This window comes from Eurosta solidaginis, chromosome 1, assembly GCF_040869045.1.
Source record: "Eurosta solidaginis isolate ZX-2024a chromosome 1, ASM4086904v1, whole genome shotgun sequence".
NCBI classification, from domain to species: domain Eukaryota; kingdom Metazoa; phylum Arthropoda; class Insecta; order Diptera; family Tephritidae; genus Eurosta; species Eurosta solidaginis.
In genome coordinates, this window is record NC_090319.1 from 68,114,889 (window position 1) to 68,134,590 (window position 19,702).

The 19,702-nt window shown below is 33.1% G+C and overlaps 1 protein-coding gene across 6 annotated transcripts in view; it reads left to right on the forward strand.

Annotated features, from left to right (window-relative positions):
* pum (pumilio) overlaps window positions 1–19,702 on the forward strand; it is a 631,542-nt gene that overhangs the window by 554,050 nt on the left and 57,790 nt on the right. For all 6 annotated transcript variants that reach the window (XM_067757886.1, XM_067757898.1, XM_067757890.1 and 3 more), the window contains 2 exons: window positions 14,787–15,167; window positions 15,821–16,034. In XM_067757886.1, coding sequence (XP_067613987.1) covers window positions 14,787–15,167; window positions 15,821–16,034 — 595 coding nt within the window. The remainder of the gene's footprint in view (window positions 1–14,786; window positions 15,168–15,820; window positions 16,035–19,702) is intronic.

Sequence of the window (19,702 nt, forward strand, 5' to 3'; positions counted from 1 at the left end):
TCGGCCTTAGATCTCTTCGGAATTTATCGCGCCTTACATTTATTTTTTTATTTTTTTTTTATTTCCTTATAAGTTCAACCAGCGAACTGAGAGATAACTGGTCTAGCCCTTGCATACAGGTAGCGTTGATTTACAGATGTACGTTAGGTTCTTGACTCTTAGATCACTGACTAACTGATAGGAGGTGCTACTATCCTGTAGGGGGTTGATCTCAAACGGTCTGCCAGAGATGATTGCAATTGTAACGTAGGTTTCCTGAAAGAAACTAATGCGTAGTGTGCCTTATGGTGAATATTTTGCCTGCCGTCGGTGAAAACCAACTAAATTGCTCACATCCTCTCCGCTCTGGAAATTGAAATTTTTTTGCTAAAACATGATATCAGTCTCCCATGATCAAGCTGGTGAAAGTTGTGTTGTGTTCGACCAGTTAAGGTGTTTATTCGAGCAGTCAAATAATAACAGAAGTATTGCTAAAGTGCTATTTAATTGATGAAATGTTGCTGATACTCAAACTGATAATGTGCTGCACAAGCGCAGTGAAAATTTTAATGGACAATAAATAGATTGTCAACATTTCGTTCAATGAACGCGCGCCATAACCAAACTTTCCGTAGGAACGTGATGCTCTGTCAGAAAAAGTAACACTGCTGAACACACCCTTATTTACGCTTTGAGTGCCTGAAAGTTGTGAGTTGATGTAAATTTTGTATCGCCTCTCTATTTTTTAGGTATTACCATTGAAGCCAATGCCTTTTTTCAAAATTTTAAAACAATAAGGACATTTTGCAGCAAGTCACTGAGAGTTTATACTTGACTCCCGTTAGATAATATTCTCAGAAGTAAAGTGTGTTCCATGAGGCTCCAGAGTAGAGGGGAGAAAGCACACTTTTATATGTATTAAAGTTCTTACGTTTTCCAAGCGTGATGTAATTGGTTGAAGATACGTCTTTGATGCGTGCTTCAATAGCATGTGTTTTTATTGTCTCCAAGGCGTGATGCGTGAAGTAGTTATAGGTCCTAGTTTCTTCACAAAGTCCACAAAAGTCTGTGTGGGCACCACTCTTATCAGGAGTTCGACGACGGCCATTAGTCGGACATTACCAAAGGCTTTGTTTAGATACGCGATGTATTTAAATGGCTAGCTTTATTTTCGATCCGAATATGTTATTATTAGGTATCTGATATTTTTATACCTTTCATGAACATGAAATGGTATATTAACTTTGGTCCGATGTTTGTAACGTTGAGAAATATAGAAGATAGACTCACCACTAAGTATACCGAATTGATCAGGGCGACGAGCTGAGTTGATATAGCCATGTCCGTCCGTCTGTCCGTCCGTCTGTCTGTTTGAACGCAAACTAGTCCCTCAAATTTTGAGATATCTCAATGAAATTTGGCACAAGGATGTATTTTTGTATTATATTAGACATTTGTCGGATCCGGTAGGATCGGACCACTATAACATATATCTCCCATACAACCGATCGTTCAGATAAGACGATTTTGGCCATTCCTGCCGCAATTTAGAAAGTATAAACTTGAAACTCGATGATATATATTCTAATATATCATAGAAGATTTCCTGAAAAAATCACTTTGATCGGAGCTATATATAGTATATATCCCATACAACCGATCGTTCAGATAGAAAGATTTTTGGAAATTCCTCCCTTAATTTCCAATATAAAAAACGTTAAACTTGGTGATATTTATTCTAATATATCATAGAACATTTCATGAAAAAATCATTTCGATTGGAGCTATATGTATATAGTATCTACCTATCCCATACAACCGATCGTTCAGATAGAAAGATTTTTGGCCATTTCTCCCTTAGTTTCCAATATAAAAACGTGAAACTTGGTGATATATATTCTAATATATCATAGAAGATTTCCTGTAAAAATCATATCGATCGGAGCTATATATAATATATATCCCATACAACCGATCGTTCAGATAAGGGGTTTTTTTGATTTATTATTTCATATTTATCTTAAAAATCGTTTAGGTATGTACATCTGATCACTATATATTTCTTATCTTATACATCCGATTATTTGGAGATTACGAACGGGATAACGTTATTGTTCAGCCCCATTCATGAAAGGTATGAATTCTTCGTCACAGCCGAAGACAGTCTCGTCCTTACTTGTTAAATATCGATATTATCATTCTATATCGTATTTTTAGCGGCGTAGTTATAAACAAATACATTTAGTTATTCGTTACATTACGTTTTCGAACGTATAGCTTTATATCCCATTTCATACCTTTGTTAATTTAAATAAAATAATGTATACTACATAAATAATAAGATTAATCAATTAGATTATCAACAAGGGTATTAGTCATTACTTATATGTGATTTAATTGATTAGTCAGTAAATTAGTTTTATCCTGCTCTTGTAAACATAAAAAAAAAGTTATCTGACTTCATTTTATGAGGTTACAAATCTTACAATACATTTATTTTAAATTGAATAATAACTTAATAATCATAAACTAAACTAACTCATTTGATATCAATTATTTGACTAATATATCATCAATTCTGAAAAATATGATATCTTAAATAGAAAAATAAATAATCTAAGTAATCAATTTTGAATAAATAGAAGTATGTCTAGTTAGTCGTTGTTTTGAAGATTATTTGAGGTTATTAATCGCTTGTAAATTACTGTTTGTATTCCTAAAATTAGGTTGTAAAAAATCGGGTGTGGATTGCAGTAGATAGTACACAGCTGAGGGATAATCGATAAAGACTATTTTATATACATCGTAAAGTGAAAAATGTTTCGAAATCTGTTTCGAATAAGTTAAATAAATGGAAGGTGCGATAACGTCCGAAGATATTTTATGACGAGATTCTGAAATAAGTTTACTGTTTAAAATAGTTCATAGATTAAGCAAATAATTCCTATCGAAATTCGCAATACGAGGGTTAATCTTCAAATGATTCTTCGCTTATCGTTCACATATGAACATGACAAATATTTAATAATCTAATCAAATGCAAAACATTAATTCACATTCAATGACTTATATTCTCAGTTGTCATCATTCAGCATCGAAAAATAACTGTTTAACTCTCCACAAATGCTTTATTTGTATGCAACTTTCTTTTCTTTTAATAAATGTATATAATAAGTCGAGATTTCCTGAATAGGAACCATGTCATGACCGATTTCACTAAAACGCTTATTTTTATCTTCTTTTTTTTTTTGCTTAAGATAAACTGTGTCGTTTGTTGTATTACTTTGTAATTGTCACAATTGCATTGCCACTGTCACAAACAAACTGGTTGGTTAGCCGATTGATCTTTTTTCAATCAAACAACTAAGTTGAAACGGATCGATATTGTGTATGGTTATAGCTTGCAACATTCAAATGCGTAATCGGTTCCTCCTTTCAGTTGCTCTGCAGTTTGACTCTCATCCTACATATGTACATCTACCTCCGTTTACTTCTTCACACTCATCTCATCTTGTTTCGCACATCATAATTAAGTCGACTTCGTTTGTTGCACTTGAAATATTAAGTTATGTGTATGGAAAATTATTGAAAGTTTTCTCGGCTAGACAAGCCACTTCATCAGCCTGTCGACTGTTATTAATTTATCTCGTTGCTCTTTGTCGCTGGTAACACTTTTCTGGCGTGTGTTTTTTTAAAGTTGCTTTCAAGCTAAATATTTTTGCTTTAAGAGTTTTTTCAGAAACATTTTTTTTTTATTTTTTGCAATTTTTTTTTAACACTTTCCTCTAATAATCCTTATTTCTATTGAAGAAACTCTAGGAACTCTGGTTGATTTCACTCAGCTCTTTTTTGTCGTTGCTCAAGCTAATTGACACTTTTCAAATTGATTGATGCACTTTTCACTTTTCCGGCTTGAATTTTTCGCTTTTTTAACACAGCACCTGGCAATTTATTACCATCCCATTCATCTAGAAATGTACACACCCTGTGGGGAATTCAACTAAGTAAAAATGATTACAAAATCACTTTTCGTTTAACTAGTTGCGACTAGTCAACGCGAGTTTTGACTATTTGTTTCACTCGAACACTAAAAGTTTAATTTTGATTTCAAATTTTTACAGGAAAAGTTAAACTCAAAAGATTGCCGTTTTGGAAATGATTAAAACAAGTAAGATATTCAGCTTGATTATTTTTAAATTTTTTTATTCACATTCGCATTCAATCTGTCAGCTTTCAATTATTAGAGAATGCAAGCTGAAACTTATTTTGTTCTTAAAAAACTTATAGTGAAATTCAAGTTTTAATTTTTAACTGAAAGTCAAAACTTTGACGGACTGCCATAGTCGTTTTTTGTAATTATTCTTGTATAATATGATTAAATTTTGACTTATTTTTCATTCACCACCACCAGTTGAATTGGCTTAATTAATTTCATTGCATTGTGTTATTGAAGAATGTGAGTTTAAACGAATTAATTTCTTGACTAAAAAATGAAATTGAAATTGTAACTTTAATTTTAAGTTAAAAAGTCAAACTAGCCCCAATTTGATTGAAATTAAGTATTTAAATTCACTGTTTCTAATTAACTCCTAAATGGGCCAAAACTAATCTTATTTCGATCCAATTATATAGAGAAAATTTTCAACTACCACAAAATTTATTCACAGACCAATCTGTTCAGAATCAATCCTTTTCAATATCCATAATTTTTCTGTACAAAGTGCTAACACATCTCAAAGTCGCTTTGAACTTAATGTTAAAGTGTTTGTTTTTATTCGCTTTTCCGGGACATACTACTAAATGACAAAAAGTCATAGGGAAACATATAAGTTAGAATCAGGTTTTTTGTATTCGAATTTTTGGGACCGGAACTAATTTGTATCAAACAATACTTTTCTTGAGAAGATTTGTAGCAAAATTAAGACTAGTTCGTTGGGCTCTCAGTTGATAAATAACTTTTTTCAATTTTAATCGATTTTTCTAACCTAAAAGTCGTTTGGAATGCAATTTGCTTAAAATATATATATATATTTTTTTTCAATAGATTTTTTGGAGTTTATCGCTGAGTAATCCTTAAGTGAGAAATCATTCAGAACAAATTTTTTTAGGACATTATTCTAAATTAGTTGGTTTATTTCAATTGACATTAGAACTGTTTTTAATTCTCTCGTATATTGATGTTTAGTTACTTCAAAAGTTATTCAGAAACCAACCAGTTATAGATCAATCTTTGCTAATTTCAATCGGTTTTTCTGGGCAAAGTACTAACGGACTTAAAATAATTTAAGATCAAACTAATTAAGAGCATATTTTTTAATCGATTTTTCGGGACTTGAACTTTTTTTAATTCCCAATTGTTTTGTGTGAAATGATTTTTAGCTAACTCAAAACAATTTTTTCATTGACTTAATTCTGAATGGCGAAAGGCATAGGAATACCAATCGATTAGGAGCTGGGCTTCCTGTTTTTTCTCGGATTGTTCTAAATCTACTGCTAGCTAATGCCAAAGACATTAAGAAATAAATCAGTTAAGGACTAAGCTTTGCTTTACTCCTAGCTCAACCAGAAGTTATTTACTAGTCAATCTAAAATCACTTTGTTTACCCGCCAGCATATGTTTGCATTCTTCAAATTCCTACCTTACATTGAACATTTTCTCATACGTACGACAGGGCAGCGCTTAACGTTTCAATTCGCTGACAAAGTATGCGAATAAGTGTCGCGCAATAAGTGTGCACTTTTCTACGCTTGTTTAGTGCTACTTGTGCGCTAATGTTGCAATTAAAATGTACTTAAACTTTTGCATCTATAAAGCTGCACAGATGTAGGCGCGTGTGTCATACGTATTGCTAGTTATTTTTCACTTAAACTTATGTGTAAGCTCTTATGCTATATTGTAAGCTCTCATGCTATTTAGTTGCTTAAATTGCCTACTATATGCTGTATATAGTGCTTACAAAATTTACGTTATGCTAACATCGTTAAAAGTGTTTTTATTTTGTCAAGCATCAACTTAAGCGACACTGTGAAAGTGGTGTTCATTGTGTGCCAAAAGCTTACAAAATTAAACGTTCGCTTGCAGTTGTTTAATAACTTTCTTTGATGTTTGATTTTGCTTTCGTTGCAGATTGTGATTTACTTAATACTGATTGTAAAGAAATATTAATGCTGATAAATATTAGTTGCACGCACACGTATTTGAGATGTGTCTAGGAATATTTGTTTTTAATTTTTTTTTTTTTTTTGTTTGCTTAAGAGTAGAGAATATCCGCAGTACTTTTTCCTCGATGTGAACGCAAAAAATGCACGCAAAGATTCCTTTTTTGTCTCTTGTGAAAATCTTGCCTCATTTCCAATGTTGGCAATTTTATCGTATGCCGCTGCAACGTTACATTTGCAGATTTTTGCACAAAATTTCATTTTCTCCTTTTGTTTCTTTTTCGCATACTTTCGACATACTGCAGTAATTTTTCAGCTATGCAATTTGCAATTTTTTTTTTCGTATTTGGTTAAACCAATGTTGTATTTGTGTCATGACTTTTATGACATTTGCTGTTGAAATATGCCTACTAAATGACCTCAGCAGGTCAGCTGCAACAGCGCTTTCAGTGAATTTTTTTACTGAATTTGAATTTTTTTCTTGGGAAAATCATCTACGCCCCCTGCGCAGTCAACTTTCTAGCTTAATGCCTCAATCAATTACGTGTTTCCTCGCTGTTTTTCGCTAGCTTCAGCAAATGCTAATCAATTGTTGTAGAAGAAAATCAATTCAGCTGTGGTTTTGTGTGTCACACGTTTTATATTTCTCATAAACTAATGATCTCCCTCGTTATACAATGATTTCTTCTGAAAATTTTCCTTTTAAACGTAGACGTGAGTATATTTGTAAAGTATAAAAGTATTCAGCCGTTGCGCAGTATTATAAAGCTGGCAAAATAATTTGATACGAATTACCTGAGTACTTAATTTAAGGCTTTGTACTGCACTTAAAAATTTTGTAAGCCCCCTTTTTTTGTAATGCATAGACTTTATCTGAACATATTTATATCATTGCTCAAAGTTTTGAGCAAGCGCTTACAACCTTTTTTTTATAAATTTCCAATATGTAACATACATATAACGATGTGTAATACGCTGTTTATAACTTTAAGCAAGTGCTGCATTTTGTTGTAGATTAATATTTTTAAAACAAATTATTATATATTTAAATGTTTAACTAAATGTAAAAAATAGTTTTAAACTCTCAAAGGATTTTGTTCAATTTGTTTTGGTTTTGGTTATGTCAGCAGAAAATATTATAAGCCCCACATGATAATATTCTATAAACATGCGTATAATTATTTTCAGTCGCTGCTTACACCTTTGTATGATTGCTTACAACATTTTTATACTCAGTTGAGCAGAGCTCACAGAGTATATTAAGTTTGATTGGATAACGGTTGGTTGTACATATATAAAGGAATCGAGATAGATATAGACTTCCATATATCAAAATAATCAGGATCGAAAAAAAATTTGATTGAGCCATGTCCGTCCGTCCGTCCGTCCGTCCGTTAACACGATAACTTGAGTAAATTTTGAGGTATCTTGATGAAATTTGGTATGTAGGTTCCTGAGCACTCATCTCAGATCGCTATTAAAAATGAACGATATCGGACTATAACCACGCCCACTTTTCGATATCGAAAATTTCGAAAAACCGAAAAAGTGCGATAATTCATTACAAAAGACCGATAAAGCGACGAAACTTGGTAGATGAGTTGAACTTATGACGCAAAATAGAAAATTAGTAAAATTTTGGACAATGGGCGTGGCACCGCCCACTTTTAAAAGAAGGTAATTTAAAACTTTTGCAAGCTGTAATTTGGCAGTCGTTGAAGATATCATGATGAAATTTGGCAAGAACGTTACTCTTATTACTATATGTACGCATAATAAAAATTAGCAAAATCAGAGAAGGACCACGCCCACTTTTAAAAAAATTTTTTTTAAAAGTAAAATTTTAACAAAAAATTTAATATCTTTACAGTATATAAGTAAATTATGTCAACATTCAACTCCAGTAATGATATGGTGCAACAAAATACAAAAATAAAAGAAAATTTAAAAATGGGCGTGGCTCCGCCCTTTTTCATTTAATTTGTCTAGGATACCTTTAACGCCATAAGTCGAACAAAAATTAACCAATCCTTTTGAAATTTGGTAGGGGCATAGATTTTATGGCGTTAACTGTTTTCTGTGAAAATGGGCGAAATCGGTTGATGCCACGCCCAGTTTTTATACACAGTCGTCCGTCTGTCCTTCCGCATGGCCCTTAACACGATAACTTGAGCAAACATCGATATATCTTTACTAAACTCAGTTCACGTACTTATCTGAACTCACTTTATCTTGGTATGAAAAATGAACGAAATCCGACTATGACCACGCCCACTTTTTCCATATCGAAAATTACGAAAAATGAAAAAAATGCCATAATTCTATACCAAATACGAAAAAAGGGATGAAATATGGTAAGGTAATTGGATTGTTTTATTGACGCGAAATATAACTTTAGAAAAAACTTTATAAAATGATTGTGACTCCTACCATATTAAGTAGAAGAAAATGAAAAAGTTCTGCAGAGCGAAATAAAAAACCCTTAAAATCTTGGCAGGTATTACATATATAAATAAATTAGCGGTATCCAACAGATGATGTTCTGGGTCACCCTGGTCCACATTTTGGTCGATATCTGGAAAACGCCTTCACATATACAACTACCACCACTCCCTTTTAAAACTCTCATTAATACCTTTAATTTGATACCCATATCGTACAAACACATTCTAGAGTCACCCCTGGTCCACCTTTATGGCGATATCTCGAAAAGGCGTCCACCTATAGAACTAAGCCCCACGCCCTTTTAAAATACTCATTAACACCTTTCATTTGATACCCATATCGTACAAACATATTCTAAAGTCACCCCTGGTCCACCTTTATGGCGATATCTCGAAAAGGCGAACACCTATAAAACGAAGGCCCACTCCCTTTTAAAAATACTCATTAACACCTTTCATTTGATACCCATATCGTACAAACAAAGTCTAGAGTCACCCCTGGTCCACCTTTATGGCGATATCACGAAATGGCGTCCACCTATGGAACTAAGGATTACTCCCTTTTAAAATGCTCATTAACACTTTTCATTTGATACCCATATCGTACAAACGCATTCTAGAGTCACCCCTGGTCCATCTTTACGGCGATATCTCGAAAAGGCGTCCATCTATAGTACTTAGGTCCACGCCCTTTTAAAATACTCATTAATGCCTTTCATTTGATACCCATATCGTACAAACATATTCTAAAGTCACCCCTGGTCCACCTTTATGGCGATATCTCGAAAAGGCGAACACCTATAAAACGAAGGCCCACTCCCTTTTAAAAATACTCATTAACACCTTTCATTTGATACCCATATCGTACAAACAAAGTCTAGAGTCACCCCTGGTCCACCTTTATGGCGATATCTCGAAACGGCGTCCACCTATGGAACTAAGGATTACTCCCTTTTAAAATGCTCATTAACACTTTTCATTTGATACCCATATCGTACAAACGCATTCTAGAGTCACCCCTGGTCCATCTTTACGGCGATATCTCGAAAAAGCGTCCATCTATAGTACTTAGGTCCACGCCCTTTTAAAATACTCATTAATGCCTTTCATTTGATACCCATATCGTACAAACGCATTCTAGAGTCACCCCTGGTACACCTTTATGGCTATATCCCTAAATGGCGTCCACCTATAGAACTATGGCCCACTCCCTCATAAAATACTCTTTAATGCCTTTCATTTGATACACATGTCATACAAACACATTCCAGGGTTTCCCTCGGTTCATTTTCCTACATGGTTATTTTCCTTATGTTGTCACCATAGCTCTCAACTGAGTATGTAATGTTCGGTTACACCCGAACTTAACCTTCCTTACTTGTTTCATATTTATTAAGTATAAAATATGCCTGCTTAAAATTTTTTATAAATGATTTAATTTTAAATCAGCATAGCAATAGGTAATCAAGATACTTTGGCATTGTATAATACAATTTAAACGAATTAAGAACCGTATTTAAAATTTTTAACAGTAATATATATTTGTGGTTATATGAAAACACATTTGTATTAAAAAGTATTGCCAGCGCGCAAATTTTACGTTCTACAAGCGCACAAAATGCCATTTTAAGTCCCACTTAAGCGCTTACAAGTTTGCGTAAGTGCTTACAAGTTTTGTTTTCAAAATATTAATCTATTAAAAGGCTATTAAGCTTCTAATTCAAAACATCGAACAACTAATCTAGACTTACTTTGAAAGTCATTTGAGCTAATTTTTCTTTGTTATATACAATTTTCATCAAACAATTTTGTAAGCGCACACATTTTTACTGCATAAACGTGCGCTTTGCCAAATTAGGTCCCTACTTACAAGCTTGCTTTAGTGCTTATAAGTTATTGTTAGTGCCCTTAAGTTTGCACTAGTGCATACAACTTTTTGTTTATACATTTATTTAATCACGCCTATTTATGTATTCCGTGCATCATTGCTTACAATTTTTCGCCAGCGCTTACATTTTTTTTTTTCGTAAAAAATGCTCTTATGCCGAAATTGTTTGTTTTCATAGATTTTGGTTACACATTAAATAGTTTTTAAATGCTGCTTTTAACTTTTACAAAAGCGCTTACACACTTTGAGCAAGTGCCTACAATTTGTTTGCATAAAAAATCCTTGCCTTAATATTTGCAATCGCAGGCTTTAAAGTAAATTAATATTTAATATATGGATCATGCCTTATGCCCAAAAACGCGCGCACGTATTCTTTAATCAATGCCTACAACAACAATTTGTCTTCCCTTCATTGCTCGGCACATTATTTAATCGCAATTTGTGTTTTTCTTTTATTATCGACCATTGCCTTTTGTTAATAAATTGTTATGGTTATAGTCGCGCGTAAGCATTCTTGGCAGAGGCGTAAAATTATATAATTTTCTTCCGTGCTATTGCTTTCGACTTCTCTTTAATATACTAAAGTGTATTATTATTACTTTGTACATACATTTTTATATATAGATATGTATGTAGTAGTGTATGTTCATCAACACAATCTCATTTTACATCTGCGCTCAATTTCACTTTTCGGTTTTGATTGTTATTTTATGCTCAATTCAGTTTGAATAATTCCACCCAAGTGATTATATACTATAACGCCATACTCCTTATACACAACATCGTCCACCCACTCAACCATCACATTGTTATTGTATGGTGCGGTAAGTTGTTGATGGTTACGTGTGCTTGCGCCTGTAAATATGTTTCTTACACCGAGTTTTGATTTTTGCTGCTTTTGCGTGTGCTTAATCACACATTCTCACTTGAGGGTATAAATGCACCCTGTAGGAAACTATGCGAGATTATTTTACACGGCCATGCTAAGTTAGCCAAAAGTGTGTAAAGACTGCATTGATGTGAAAATTGTAGCGGATCCTTTTTTCGAAATATATTTAAAAAATGTGTCGCTGTTGCTTCAGCGTTCCACCCTTTCAACAATACTTCCATCGAAACGTCCCTAAATCTTCTCGTAACCACAGTGGCTCATTGGAGGGGCATCGAAATTGGTGTTCTCTCTTCCCTCTTCTGGGTCATAGTTGTAAACCAATTATTCCAACATTTCTTATGCAGGGGCAGCCAAGTGACGACCTCTTTCTGCATACTAGCCATAAAGCCAAACTGATCTAAATCTCTTCACAAGAAGGTACAAAATCAGATTGTAGTGAGATCAAAATGTGTAAAACATACAGAGAATGATCCCGTTGAATAATAGGCACTACAGCATCCTTATCTTGGCTGGACTTCATTCGATGCCAGTGCATAACGAAATTCAGATCTCTTTGAGCGAGCAGAGTCTTGCAAACCAGAAGAGGATTCCCATAGAGGTTGTGAAACTCCACTGGCTAGTTTTAGTCAGATTTAGAAAGCTGGGGATACTTGTATGCAACTTTGGACTAATATCAAACTTTATATTTATATGAAATTGTTTATGTTGAAAAATATATTTTATGTTAATGTGAAACTTTGTACTTGTATGAAACTTTTTACTGATATGAAACTTTGTATTTGTATGAAACTTAGTACTTATATGAAACTTTGTACTCAAATGAAACTTTTTGTAATTGTAAAAAACTTTGTTCTTCTATGCAACTTTGTATTTGTATGATACTATATATTTATGTGAAACTTTGTATTTTATTTAGTTAGATGACAATTTCTTTAAGGATTAGTATAGATTACACAGTGCTACAAAAAAAAAATCAAAACACTTTTCAATTAACCTAGTGTACGTTGAAGGCCTTGACGAGTACATCATGATAATGTATTTCAGAATTGTCTAACACCCCCAAATTTTTAAGTTATTGTAGAAAAACCGTTTTTCGCCTACTGCGCGCATTCTAACAATCATAACGTCATATTTTAACCGATTTTCGATCGCCTGACGGTTTTAGAAAGAAGAAGATTCAAGCTTTAAGGTGATATATATCTGTTAATACTTTATAAAAAAAATTGGGACATTTTCCAAAAGTTATCTAAGATTTACCATTTTTTCCCCCGTTTTTCACAGTTTGACGTCTTTTTTATATAACGTATCATAAACAAAAATTTTTTTTTATATTCATTCTCAACGAACTATTTATCCAGAGAAAGAAGTCATGGTTTATCAAAATCGGTTGATAAATGTTTAAGTTACGACGCTTATTATAAACAAGAAAATTAATAAAAAAAAATTCTATCAATGGTCTGTACTCTGTTAGTTTCTGTGAATCGCATGTATAAATTGAAAATATTTTCATACTTTTCTTGATTTATGCGTCACTTAGTGGAAACACGGCTTTCAAGTGCAAAAAAGCCTCGCTGTTTTGTCAAGTCGTGGAGTGTTAACGGCGTTTTTTTTTCTTCCTATTTCACTGATTTTGAAATTATCTTTTCCTCGACTGTCCCATTCGCACAGATAACAAGGATATTTTGTAAATCCTCCTTGCATTCCGAAAAAAATTGTCAGAACTTTCAAATCGCAAACAATTGGCCATTGATGCTTATCATAATCTATGGATTGTAAAATTTTCTTCGCTGTCGCATACGTTTCGTAGTAGGCGAAAAAAGGTTTTTAGACAATAATTTGAAAATTTGGGGGTGTTAGACAATTTTGAAACGCATTATCATGATGTACTCGTCAAGGCCTACAACGTACACTAGGTCACTTGCAAAGTGCAAAATCACTGTAGCACTGTGTTATTGGTTGTATCGCTTAGCAGACGAAACTGTGAGCTCGAGATGGAGTTGCAATGGGTCTTTAGACTAATAAAATGACATTGATTGATAAAAATCGAATGCCAAATAATAAAATTATAAAAAGGTTTAAGGCGAACGTTTGCAACTTTTCTGTTAAATTTTTTTCTAGTTGTTACTAGTCAGAATATTCCAACAGGGTATGTGGTTCGATTGTGTGCGTGCACGTTGCATGAATGTTTTATATTTTTATTTCTTATGGTTATTTCTTATTTTCATTTATACATTTTTTCTTTTGTTTTCGATTTTGTAATCATCAATAATTCAGAGTAATTTCATGCGTTTTATTAATGTTACGTGCATAACGGAAGGAGTGTTATGTATTTTGCTCATATATCTTGTTGGCAAAACTGCTTGTATATGCAGTACGAATGCACTTTTGTATACTATTTGACTGTTCTTATTCGTTCCGAAAATAGAGTACAAACAATTCTAAAAATATTTTTTTGGAGGAGTTTTCCAGTTTCGACGACTAAAATTATTTAGAATTCAACCAAATGATAATTTAGAAACTCAAAAAAAGTTGTAATTATTAAAATTTTTTGTAAGCCCTACTATATTTATTTAAACTAGGCACCACAATTTAAAATTCCAAGATGTTTGCAATTTTCAGAAAGTTCTTACAATAATTTTAATGAAAATGGTTATGAATATACTAAAAATATTATTTTATTATTGAAACCATGAATAACAGGCGGAAAAAGCTATTCCAATTTCTTAGTACAAACAACATACTACAAACGACTTAAAATACGTACAAAATTTATAACAGTTAACAACAGTTAACATTTTTTGTAAGCCCTACAATACTATTTTCAAACCAGTCCCTATAATTTAGAATACCATAGGCTTCCAATATTCTGTATGTGCTTACAACATTGTTGTTAAAAAAACTGTAAATTTTTCAGAAAATCGTATGCAATTATTGCGAAAGTTGAGTTTGATCGAATTGTGAAAGGTTTTGCACCTTCCAAGAACAAAATCTTAAATATTAACTGCTTAAAATAATTCCAATTGCTATAACTAAAATTATTTTTAAGCTTTGCTTAATTCTTTTCAAACCCAAAAGTTAGATTCCAAACAAGTTTACAGCAAGCGCTTACAAAAATTTTGTTGCTAAACCATATATAAGGAATTAAGTAACTTTTATTATCGAAAGCGTCAGGCTTGTTGAGTGTAAACAAATAATACGATTTTTATAGAAAACCATTAAACTAAAGACTTAAAAAACGCTTAAAACTTGTAAAAGTAAAAAGTTTTGTAAGCACTACAATAATTCTTTCAAAACAGGCCACATCATTTCTAATCTTAAGAAGCTTACAAAATTCAGCAAGTGCTTACAACATTTTTGATAAGAAAAAAAAATATAAAAAAAATGTACCATATAATTAATACTTAAACTCTTGTTTTGCTATTTACAGCAACTCTTCCGCTCACAGAATCCCGGACTAGCTGCCTCAAATGCTGCCGCCGCCGCCGCTGCTGCAGTTGCCACATCGGCAGCGGCACCTGGCGCACCAAATGGCACAATGCAATCACAACAAATGGCACAAATGGCGGCCTCACAACAATTTCTTGCAGCACAACAAAATGCCGCCTATGCTGCACAGCAAGCCGCACCCTACGTGATTAATCCGGGACAAGATGCGGCACCCTATATGGGATTGATAGCAGCACAAATGCCACAATATTATGGTGTGCAATGGGGCATGTATCCGAGCAATTTAATACCACAACAGGGTACACAGCCGCGACGGCCGTTGACGCCATCGCAACAGGGTGCTGAGAATCAATCGTATCAGGTGAGTGAGAGAAAAACTATAAAAAAAATTGTATATCTACTAGAAAAATTTTGGCGAATTTGTAAAAAAAAAATGTTTTTAAATTAATATTTTGATATATTAACAAAAATGCTGTAAAATCTATGAAAGAGCGCTGTTATATAAATTTGTGTAATTTTACAATGTACATTTGTTATTTTATAATTAATCTGTAAAAAAAATATAAAAAAATTCTGCAACATTGCACTGTATTTATTTTGTGAAAAAAAGTTCAAATGTACTTTTTCATGTAAAATTTCACAAAATTAAACATAAAAAAACTTAACAATACTAAATTCCATAATATTTATTAATACTGTACATAATATGATTTTAATTAAATTGGTATATATATTTTTTCTTCTATTTTCTAATAAATGCATAACCAACCACCTACATACAAAAAATAAACAAAAATTTCAAATAAAAAACAAAAATATTATATGCTAAATGAAAATAATGCTCGCTAACCTTGTAAAAATTATCCAACAAAAAATTGTACAATTGATTGCACAATCAATCATCGAAAAATATCAAAACATCGTCTCATCTTTGCTGTTTTGTACAAAATCGAAAAAAATGTAATTTTATGCAAATATTTCTACGCGTCATTTCGTCATACTTGGTGCACATAGGTCATACCGGCATTTTTCGATCAAAGCGGTTCTCTCGTTATGGGACCACGTACAGGTACACCAATGCGCCTTGTTAGTCCGGCACCTGTGTTAGTGCCACCAGGAGCGACACGTGCTGGACCACCACAGGGACCACCCCAATTGTATCCGCCACAACCACAAACTACGCAACAACAAAATTTGTACTCACAACAGAATGGTTCAAGTGTTGGAGGTAAGAGCAAAAAAAAATTTTTTAAATATTGAACTACTAAAACTACTACAATATTTTATAACATATCTATGAACTCAGTGTAACTATAGATACATACTACTAAATTATTCGGGATTGATATGGTGATCCGATAAGTGTTGGATTCGAAATTGAAACTAATAGATTTTAAAATTTCTTTGGTAACAATTCTGTTTCCGACATCGATGGGTTTCCAACAACAACCCTGAATAGTCTATGTTTTAAATATGTATATAGTGTACGATAGATTTATATATTTTATAATCGATTGTTATGCATTTTTACTGACAATGCTTCGTTTGCACTAAAATTGTGAAGAAATCCTTTTGATGTGTAATCGTCTTTAGTTACGGTATGGGGAAATCTAGAATGTAAACGTAAGTGTAGTCAGTACACTAAAATGTAATGTAGGATGAATGTACGTGGTAGATTTTGAGCGAAATCAGAGAGCAAATCAAGTAATGCAAACTAACGAAGACAGAAAAACAAATCGTTGATATATAAAGGAGTAAGTAAAATCTTCTTTTATATGTGAAGAAAATTAAACAGAAGAAGAGAACGAAAAAAGAGCAGTATAATAAAAATAACGATAAGGATGTGGACTATAATAACAATGCTTATAATTATCGCTCCGGCTGCGAAGATAAGAAAAGGAAAAGAGAAGAAGGGAATAAAAGGAGGAGAGATGAAACGAAATATAAGAAGTCAAAACCGGAACCGTAACCGAAACCGGACGGCATGTTATCAATTTTTTATCGAAGTGCTTACGGTTTGTTATCGATGAGCTATCGGTTAGCGAGATATTGGCGTGTTATTCATTTCTTATCGACGATATATTGGTGTGTTATCAACGAGGTATAGACGAGCTATCGACTTCTTAGCGAAGTATTGCATACTTGACATCGTCGTTTCTAAGCGACGAAGTATGGTCTTTACATTTACCTTAGGAAAGTTATCGATTTGTATTCGAATAAATATCGATTTCTTATCGGCGTGTTAAGGATTTTTTATCGCAGTCATCGGCTTGCTTTTCGAAATGTTATCGATTTTTTATCGAAAAAGTATCTAGTTTTTATCGAAAAGACAGAGTTATCTATTTTTTTGGGAATTGTCGATTTTCTACCGCCGTGTTATTGTTTTGTTATCGAAAAGTTATCATCGACAAAACTTCAGTATAAAATACATAAAATATATGTAACTCATTGATAACAAGCCCATAACAAGGCTATAGCTCGACGATAGTTTCTTCCTCGATAAGAAGCCGATGAAGCTCTTCTCAAATAGCGCGCAATTATTGTTTCTCATAAAAGTGCTTCTGTTGCGTTTTAACCTCAACCCCGGACGAGCTCTAGTTATTTTAAAAACATAAGCTGTCCAGGTGAACATATTCTATCCTTTTAAAATCAATCTTGCCGCCTTCAAGAGCTCACTGTTAGAATATGTTGATATCCCTTCTAGAAGGTATCATCTGTGTTTCTCTCGTTTCTAATCCACATTACCATAGTCTCTTCGCAAGAGGAAGACATAAATATGTGACAGTCAGAGAAAAAGTACCAAATTGAGGGGTTGTATAGCGCAACCCTTTCAAGGGGTTGCCGGTGCAATTTATAGCTTCTCCAACCCAACTGGTCACCTAATCTACCCGTAGCGAAACGTACCGGATCTGCATCCGGCAAGAGCCCATTAACATCGATAACACTCCTTCGGGGAGTGTCCTTATCGTTACAACAACAACAACAATACAACGCTACTTTATCTGCAGCTGCTTTCTAAAAGTAAGCAACGAGCAATTGATCGAATAATCAACGATTTACGATTATTCGACTTTAAGAGCATTCGAATAGCTCGAATATTCGATTCATCGAATATCACGAGCTTTAATACACACGCATACGTACACAAATTGGTAGTATTCAATAGCGTTGTATATATCCCTGCGAAGAGCTGGCTAGTTTATTTATTCCGTCTAGTTTTTTATTATAAGGCAACTCAGGGTTTTGTGCGTTTTATATTGAAAATATTGCAAAAGCAAATATAAGCTACAGATTATGAACAACTTTTTTCATTTTTAAACTTGACAGTTTGCTGATTTGCTATTCAATGTTGAACAAATAAAATATTGTGACGAATATTAGTGACACTAAGTGATACTCTCATCACTAATCTGATGCTAAGTAAATGAATTCACAACAACAATAAAGAAGACAGTTACTTGTATCTACATAAACGAATCAATCATTATGTCTACACATACATATGTACGTACACGAAGCGGAGAAGCAACGCACAACCACATGCATATATCTGAGATACTCCCGAAAGTATGCAATGAGAGAAGCTATAAAATCGTGCATCTGTAGTTACAGCTGAGTAGTTTTATAGCTGATAAATAACTAGTAAGTTCTGGAAATAGAATCGCCTAGAAATATGTCAACGAGGAAACCGCACATTATAAATGCAGCGGCAGTGGAGGCACGACAATCAGTTTGATTTAAGCAAGCTATCAGTTGCGAATTATAAGTGTTTATTGTGAAGTACTTTAATAAAAGCCATTTTGCATTATTGAATAGTGGAGTTATTTATTCAACAGTTTAGTGATTCGAACGTTAGTAGAAGGTTGCAAATAAGAGGAATTGCACTAAATTCGTTACAATATGTTTCTTGAGGTTGCGTATTTGCCTTGACATACCAAATGCTTAGCCCTGTAATTTGTTGGTATTTTTTTTTAAATTCTACACCAGTTCGCAAATACAATGATGCTAGACGATTTGCACAAAAGCCTGAACTCTCCTTATATAAATTTATTTACAGATTGCTTTACACATTTTTAATTGCGGTCTACAATCGATTTCTTACATGATTTCACCTGTCACGTGCAAGCAAATTGAAAAGCTTTCAATTTGTATTGTAATTTATTATTGATAATTAAATAATTTAAACTATTATAATGCATACTGTATTATAAATACAAGTGTGGAATTTATCAGACATTTTCTTGCTTTAGAACAAACAATTCTGACATAACCACTTTAGTCTATTAGCACTAAATTAATTAGAATTTATTTACCACAGCATTTCATATACATACATAAATAAGCAGTTTGTCTTTGGTAAAATAATTAAAAAAGAACTACAATTGTGTGAAATATAAAAGCATAGTTCAATTAAACTTAAATTCTTTCGTATATATTATCTTCAAAAGTCGACCTATTCATCTCAACATTTTCAATCGGATCTCTATCCTTACACCTTAGAAAGTTCTAATTGTATTCTGGTTCCTGTCATAGATATAGATACTGTTCTGAAGAGTCTTTTGGAGTTGAAACCAATTACCTATTCGGGTCCAGATGGTGTTCCTAGTTGTGTTCTAAAGTTTTGCGCTGTCAACTTATCTAAGCCGATCCTTAAATTATTTACGCTATCTCTTGAATCTTCTGTATTCCCTTCAATTTGGAAGCAATCATTTATTATTCCCTTACATAAGGTAGTAGGTCCAATATCGAGAACTACAGGGGCACAGCTAAACATTCGGCTATTCATAAAATGTTTCAAAAGATCATCACCTGCCAAATTCAATATGTATGTATTTCTTTATTATCACCCAGCCAACATGGTTTTGTGTGTAGAAGATCAACCACAACCAACTTGTT